The following is a 7,982-nucleotide window of genomic DNA, read 5'->3' as shown; positions in this document are numbered from 1 at the left end:
TATTATTTAAAAGCCAAAAATAATAACCAGAACCGAAGCCCAAAAATTACGATCAAACAGGCAACAATTCTACAAGAAGTTGGAGAAAATTTACAAACATAACACCAAATGAGAGTGTAGAAAACAAAAGCAGATTCCAAGAAGAATTTCCATGAGGAGGCGGGCGAGGCTTGGAGGGTTTATCAGAAATGGGGTTGAGTAAAACGGTGATAAGATCAGTTACAAAATGTGCTGCTTTGGTCTTCAAAGATTTGGACTGCTTCTTCATAATAATATCATCTTTTTCTTCCTGCTCCTGCTGCCTCCCAATCCCACCAAGCATGGCCGCTCTTGATTATCTTTCTTTTGTGCTCATTATTGAATTCTTTTTTTAAGGCATAATAATAAGTTCATCATTATAAATTCTAGTAAACATCATCTCGTATATATGTTAAAAAGAGATTGACACCTTGAATTTAGAACAAATATCCAATGATACAAGTAAATAAAATGCCAAACTGATTTCAGCATCCATGATACAAATCTAAAATTCTTAGATCACCAAGAGACTTGATATCAACTCAGTCGTGTGAGTAGCCATTGCAGCACTTGAGGCTAAACCAACGCGATGCTACTCTCTCCACCAGGGGGCTTGCGGACACCACCAAAGTAATCCCTCGACTCAACCTTGCCATCTTCAAATATGTTGCTGCCACTCATTTCTTTCAACTTGGCCTCACTCAATGGCTTCTCAGCAGATCCTGGAAGAACTTCTCCTCTGAATATGTCATTACCTGTCAACTCGGCAAACTTCTGGTCATGGATTTTCTTTGGTACCTTCACCTCAGCTTCCTCACCAAACAAGATGTTGCTTTGACCTCCAGCAGGCTGCAATTGAGAGATGAAGTTTAGTACTCCAGTTCTGCCAAGAATACATGAATACAGACAAGAAAAAGTGATCCATGGATGTGACAAGGAATGTGGATAATAAGAAGACAATATCCATGAGACTGGAGGTGATGTGTAATTAGGTAGATCATTAATGAATGTAATTTATATATCATTTACATCCACCAATTATAGGCCCAAATCTGTTTGTTAAAATAAAGTCTATGAGATTCGAAGACTACAGGTCCTGGAAAAATGAAAAGATTCAATTAGTAGTTCGAGGTCCGATGTGAAAGTTTGCAGAAAAGTTTATTGTGAGCGACTGAGTGATCGATGTGGAATATCTTTCATGCTTTTAGCTAGTCACAAAATTTAGTACCATGACTCGTGGTGAATGATTCATGAAGAAAGTAAGAGATTTGCACGAAACAAAACATAGAATATCTAATAAATTTTACTCACATTAGAAACTTTGACAGAAGTGCGTAAACTTCGTGGAGCGGGTTCGCCCATATCTCTGCTTTCTTGTGGTTCCACATTGCGTGCAGATGCCAAAGATCGAGGAGGAATTTTGGGAGGAGGGCCAAAGATGTTATTCCCACTAAGCTCCTTACATTTAGCATCAGACAGAAGCTTCTTGAGTTTGCTTTCTGACTCATTTTCTAGTGTTCCACTCAATTCACGCTGTTTCGCAACCTCATGGACAGAAGTTGGTTTCTTAGGAGAAATTCTTTCTTCGGTGCCAAATGATATCTGGCTTATTCCATTGGCAGCTTGCTGTCAGTGGAACAGGAAAAAATTAGTTTTGGTTTTCAGACTGCTCAACAGACACTGGTGTGGTTGGCATGATTTTTCATCCTCATATTCACAAAAATATGATTGCATCCCCTCCCCTCCCCTCCAAATTTTTGGAATTAACTTTCATCCCTGCGCCTCCTTTGTCAACGGATGCTGATATCTATAAAGTGACTATGGCTAAAACATAAAAAAAAAATGTATACCTGCACAATACGGACAGAAGTTCGGCCATTAAAATTACCATCAAATTTACCAGGTTCTGAATCACCATTTTCTCCATCAGTCGCAAATATTTTGCTTCCAGTCATCTCCTTCATTTTATAGCCCGAACAAGGTTTCCTGAAAGCAGCAAACAAACTTATTCCAACGTGTGAAGCATAACATTGATTTTTTTATTCCTCTTTTCAGTACAGACTACAGGGGCAACTAGTATTTACTTCAGTGCCAACTATTTTAATTTTTTTTAATAAATCTCTACTGTTAAATTAAAATTGAGTGCCCCGTAAAAACTACCATGGCATATGGTCCAACACTTTATTTACTTCCAAAAAATATTTCCTTTCTTTATTTAAATCTAACCTCTCCAAACCTTTTTATTTTTTTTGTTCATATTGGAAATTGAAAATGCATGTTGCCTTAATAAGGCGATAAATATCATTTTTTTAACTATAAAGTGAGAGCTTCCATGTATTCGAAAATTAGATTCATAAATTTGAGAAAACCTTAACCGAGTTTGCTCTTGTTGTATAATATATGACGCAAAAATAATATCATTTGTATTATGCATGCACAAAATGTGTGCCTCGATGACTGAAAACTGTAATAGAGCAAACTTCGATGAATGCATATAACCCAATTACCAAATGGAAAGCGAAATTATATGTGCTTGGGTGTAAGTTTCTTCCATGGTTTCCTCGTATTGGTTTGGATATTTTTGACAAAACAGTGCATTAATAACACCGAAACACACATTAGGACCCATTTGAACAGCATTTTCAAGGGCTATATCGGACACTGAAATTACTAGGCATAAAATAGTGCACTCTAATTACTGACACAAGAAGATCCAGCAAAGAACGTATTACCTCCGATTAAGAATTTCGGCTTCCTCTTCGCTGATCTGACCTCCAAACAACAACTTGGCAATTCCATCCGACGGCTACTCAAAGGAATATATGTATATGAGCTCAGCTAAAAAATAAACACCAGTGACGTTACATAAAGGGTGAAGAAAGTAATGCGGTGGTACCTGGTTAGGACGTGGGGCGGAGCGGGAAGCGGAAGAGTGGGCGGCGGCGGGCGTAGGGTCCGACCAGGAGAGCAGATCTGAGGTGGAAGTGGGAGGCTTTCTTCTCTCCATTGCTATTGCGCCGTTTGAGTTTTGAATTAAATTTTTGAAAATTGATTTGTTAAATAATTGTTTGAGCCAGTGTCACTCTTTTATAGGGTAATCCATCCCATCAATCCATTTGTAACATTTTTTGAATAATTTAATTATAATATTATAATATATATGCGTCAATTGCTTTTTTTTTATATATAAAAGACTATCTAGATGTGTTCATTCACGTTGAAAATTATAGGATTTTTTAGGAACTAATTTTAACAAATGTAAAAGAAATTTACTCGCACATTTGTATCAGTTACAATTTAAAATGAAAGGTGATCAAAGAAAAAAAATTAAATATTACATTAACCAGACCATCTTAAATAAAACTAAGTCTATAACGCTAAATCCATGCATAGATTTGTGAATAATAGACTTTTCATTTAACATACATAATAATTAAAGCGTGCTAGTCTTCCAAAGATGATCCCAATGTAAAAAAACTCATAATCTAAATAACAAGAAATACCATCCATGCAATTACTACATCCAATATCGACCCACCTTCTCAAACCTCGATCTATCACAGATTCTTGAATTTTCACAGCAATACGCACTGCTGCTGGCTTACAATCTTCATGAACACGTCCATTCTTAGGAATCATCGAAACACATCTCTCAATCTTCATATTTCCAGTTTAATCACTCTCTGTTTGTTTCCTGCAGGGAGATAGCATCTCACGAATAAGTCTCCCGACGATTTCGGATCGATATTTCTAGCTTCTATTATTCTCAGTTCAAAGTCTAGGGAAGAAGGATACTCCGAGTCCATGAGATGAATGGTGGCAAGCTTACTGAGGAATTATGCCAGTGCCACAAAGAATCCAAATGAAAACTTTATTTACAATGAAAAAAATCGAAATGAAAACTAGACTAGAGGAATGTAGTAGAAGACATGACTAAATATATATAGAGGCATTTTAGAAAATATAAAATACGAGGATAATTACAAAGGAATTCAAAGATAACGTTGTTCTAATTTCGACGATTGTAGTGGACATCGATTCCGTGAATAGTTGTTAAAGATTGATGTGCTTCACTGAGGTAGCTAAGAATTAATCCAGCCACCACTAGAAAACAGTACGTACACATACACGGATTTAGGTTATTATATACAGAAAACGGTTCTCCATCTATTTCAATATCATTAGATAATATGAATATCTGATATTTTTATAGAAATCACACATATATTGATAATCCAATAATTATGTTTGATAACTAAATAATTTTAATACTAATTTTTAACCAGAATCATTTTTATAGAACATAATCATCATCCAACTTAGTTTTGGATTTTATCGCATAATCTAAGTTTTAATAAATACATAAAACTAATTTTCAAGTCAAATGTCAAAAATCGCTATTTTTTAGTTTTTATTCTTATTCATATTCACGATGTTTTGTTCATTATAATTATATTTTATCCTGAAAATTGGACATTCGAATGAGATCTGATCTTACAATCTTTTAAAAGTTGAAATTTATATTTTGCACATAAACATAGAATGGGTTAGCTGACTCCAAAATCTAGAATAGTTGATCATAAACGTACAATCGAAACTTTTATTAGCTATATTTTAATAAATTACACAGTTTTGAACGGTAAAAAAGCAGAAGCAAAACTTTTATGCTTCTAGCCAATCCATAAAATAAATTTATAATATTAATTAAATAATAAATTTGACTAACTCTTTTTACCCTCTTCACCCCCCTCGTGTAAATAAGCCTTCTTCCTCCATTCAACCCTACCGAACAGACAAATCACCAGGAAACACGTGGCGTACAGGGAGTGGACCTTCCAACTTGTCTTTGGCGGTTGATGCAGCACCGCTCTATGAAACACCGTCATGTAATAATGCAGACCGACTGCGAAGCCCACAAATGTTTGTGCCAGGCCCAATACCTTGGTGGCCAGCCCAGTCTCAGTCGAGAACACAAGAATCAGGTACATCAACAGAAGCAGCAGGTACAATACATATGCAAGAGTCTGCAGCACCTGTACACACACATACGTGGACCGGGAGGTTGCGTAGAAGAACTTAAGCGGCTCGAGACCAGTGACCAGTGAAGATAAACAGAGTATTGTGAAGTATATCGAGAGGTAGACTTGGATGAAAATCAAGAGTTTTTGAAGCGAAAAGTAAGCTTTGATCCTATTGAAAATGAGTGACACGAGGATTAAAGGGATCAAAATGAAGGCGAACGAGACTAGAGAAGCAATGGTGGGTGCATATTTGTTGCCCACATATGGCTTGAATCCTTTGGTGAATTCTTTGTTGTATCTGGTGAGGTAAACTTGTGAGGTTTTGGAGATCTTTTCCAAGTCTGGCATTATCGTTTCTTGAAATTTCGATGGGAGTTCTCTGAACTCAGAAACCAGGTCGTCGTCATCTTCTTGATCGAGCCAACTAAGATTTGGCTGTTTTTGGGTCTTATTGGGTAGGTCTTTACCGGGGCTTTTGGATTTGGGGTCGGTGACACCCTTTTCCAACTCGGCTTTGGTTGTTTTGTTCTTGGATGAGGTCACCTTGGGTAGATCTGAAGATTTCTTCGTTAAAAGTGAGCTAGTTTTTGCGGTAGTTGAGTTTGAGGATGATTTTTTTGAGGTGGAATTAAGTTTCTGGAGCTGGGATTTGAGGGTTGAACCGGAATCTGTAATGGGATCCAAATTGGTAACTTTGGCGATCTTGGTTTTGTTGGATGAATCAGAGAGAAACTTGGAAACTTTGGTTTGGTTTTTGAATAAACCAATGATATTAGTGGTTTTGAGGAGCTTGGTTTGGTTCTTTAGTGAACCTGAAGATGGCTTGACAATTTTTGTTTGGTTTTTGGCTGTGCTCGGACTGGTTTTTTTCTTTATGATAGGCTGATCTTCATCCTCTGTCTCTGATAACATCCTTCTTCTACCAAGAATCTCAGATGTTTTTGGTTGGTTTCGAGTGTAGGCACAGACCAAAGTAGAAGCGAAGAAAATTAGGAAGAGTAGACAAAGAAAAGGTACCTTGTTGCGGTAGGATTGTTGGACTCGAGCCATAATAGCACTGAAATATGTGTCAGTTAGAAGATCCAGTGAGGTTTTACAAGAACTCCAGTTGGATCTGGACAGTTTTGTGAAATAGGGAGGGGGGAGGAAGCGGTGTAAATTAAATGCAAATAAACAAGTAGCCTAACTGCAAATACACTCTAGCTAGCATAGTCTAACTCTACGCGGTTTTACACTATTTCGTTCCCAAGAAAAAATAACCGGACTTTTTCTCGCGTCGGTGCAATAGATAGATTTCATATTGCACTTGCACGTTGGGTGTCTCCGTAACAAACGTATTTGTCCGACATTTGTGCAACGTTAAGTATATATACGATGCACGGATAAGAGATCAGTAATTACAGAAACATCATAATCGCGCCCAATTTCACAGGTTTGTTGGTTGGGTTATGTTTTCAATTATAATTCTTGGGGATGAGCCCAGTACTTCACATGACTTCATATCGTCATTGTTTTTAAATCTTTTCAAACTTAGTACTTAAATAATTCCATGCACCGACAACTCTTCACCTAAACTATTCTAATTTAAATATTTTTAAACATTTTATCGCACAAGATTACACTTACAGTTACCGGTTAGTTGATTTATATAAGTTCACCTCTTTCTCGTAAAAATAAATAAGTTAAACACTATATATTTTACTACCAAAATTACGCAAGACTCACACGTTGGAATTTTTTTCACTAAATTTATTCTATCCAATGCGTCGATAAATAATTAAATTTGAAAAAGTTTGTGGACATTTTTTTACCTACTAAAAATGGTATAGTTGTTGGAAATAAATCTCATGATTTCCCCACGCATGTTATTATTATTATTTTTTTCTAAAACTGTATTTATTCAAACATAATGGTTTGCCCTTTGTATTGGATTGGTATTTGTCGCTGTTTAGTTGCTCCCATGCACCAAAAAATATCAGTATTAATCCAGAATCTTTGGATCTGTGTTGTTGAAACTATTTATCACATGCTGTAGCCCTCTTCGGACAAATATACATGCAAGTCAACATAACTAATTAGAAAAAACTTTCATAATTATATCGTTTTATATTATATATAAGGGAAAAAAGAAACCAATAATAATATAAGTATGTATAATAAAATATCGGGGTAGAAATATTGAACCATTTTAAATCGCGGCCCACTTGTTCCATAGTTCATCGGATGCTTTTAATTTCTTTTTTCTCCTTAATAATTTACAATTTTAAAGTCTTTTTTATGTTTTGATTGATGAAGCAAATGATATAATTGTTGGTCCCACGTGCGGAATTCCGAAATAATAAAACCCGAAAATAAAGAATAAAATGGACACCGAGATTTACGTGGAAAACCCCTAAAAAATTATTAGGGTAAAAACCACGGGCAAGATGAAAAGAATTTCCACTATAATATTTTGTGGTGTACAACTCACTCACTGTGTTTCCAAAGAGAACACACACTCTCTTAATACAGGAGAACAAAACACCTCACAAATATTATAGAACTAAGCACTCAAATGCTTATAAGATGAGAGAAAACTCGAAGAAGGGATAATTTGAAATGAAGGAATGAGGCACCTATTTATAGTAAAGTTTCGAAGTGTGAAACCGCGTATAAGACGCGTTCCGTCTGAACATTTCATCCGAAATTTCAACGTGCACAGCCGAACATCACTATCTGCTTATTTAATGTCTTTGTCTGCCACATGTCTTCATTCATTTGCCGACATTTCTCCCACTTGGAGATTTGATTGAGAATCAAACACATCTCCACACATCCTTTCAATCTTGCCATTCCCTGCTGCTTACGTTTCCGCTAGACCACTTGAGGATCTACACCACTCAAACTTTTCAGTGTTCACTGGCTTGGTCAGAAAATCAGCTATGTTTTCTTTCGTATGGATCT

The 7,982-nt window shown here is 36.2% G+C and overlaps 2 protein-coding genes across 2 annotated transcripts; both read right to left on the bottom strand.

Annotated features, from left to right (window-relative positions):
* Positions 1–402: 402 nt before the first annotated feature.
* On the bottom strand, positions 403–3,109 carry LOC140822003 (uncharacterized). The gene is made up of 5 exons (XM_073182708.1): positions 2,915–3,109; positions 2,751–2,824; positions 1,869–2,004; positions 1,330–1,644; positions 403–867 (listed from the first exon to the last, which is right to left on the bottom strand). The coding sequence occupies exons 1-5, from the start codon at positions 3,023–3,025 to the stop codon at positions 595–597; spliced, it is 909 nt and encodes a 302-aa protein (XP_073038809.1). The 5' UTR covers positions 3,026–3,109; the 3' UTR covers positions 403–594.
* Positions 3,110–4,597: 1,488 nt separating this feature from the next.
* Positions 4,598–6,390, bottom strand: LOC140821978 (uncharacterized). The gene has a single exon (XM_073182681.1). It carries the CDS (start codon positions 6,087–6,089, stop codon positions 4,740–4,742), a length of 1,350 nt encoding a protein of 449 aa, XP_073038782.1. The 5' UTR covers positions 6,090–6,390; the 3' UTR covers positions 4,598–4,739.
* Positions 6,391–7,982: the final 1,592 nt, after the last annotated feature.

Source organism: Primulina eburnea, unplaced genomic scaffold (assembly GCF_022965805.1).
Source record: "Primulina eburnea isolate SZY01 unplaced genomic scaffold, ASM2296580v1 ctg739_ERROPOS11973397, whole genome shotgun sequence".
Classification (NCBI taxonomy): domain Eukaryota; kingdom Viridiplantae; phylum Streptophyta; class Magnoliopsida; order Lamiales; family Gesneriaceae; genus Primulina; species Primulina eburnea.
This window is presented reverse-complemented; position numbering and strand designations above follow the sequence as displayed.

What these genes read in the sequence shown, in the direction of transcription:
- LOC140821978 (XM_073182681.1), bottom strand. Translation starts at nt 6,089, where the DNA reads ATGGCTCGAGTCCAACAATCCTACCGCAACAAGGTACCTTTTCTTTGT.
- LOC140822003 (XM_073182708.1), bottom strand. Translation starts at nt 3,025, where the DNA reads ATGGAGAGAAGAAAGCCTCCCACTTCCACCTCAGATCTGCTCTCCTGG. An exon ending in GCCGAAATTCTTAATCGGAG is followed by an intron (nt 2,005 to 2,750) that starts GTAATACGTTCT and finishes TGCTGCTTTCAG; the next exon opens with GAAACCTTGTTCGGGCTATA. An exon ending in CTTCTGTCCGTATTGTGCAG is followed by an intron (nt 1,645 to 1,868) that starts GTATACATTTTT and finishes TTCCACTGACAG; the next exon opens with CAAGCTGCCAATGGAATAAG.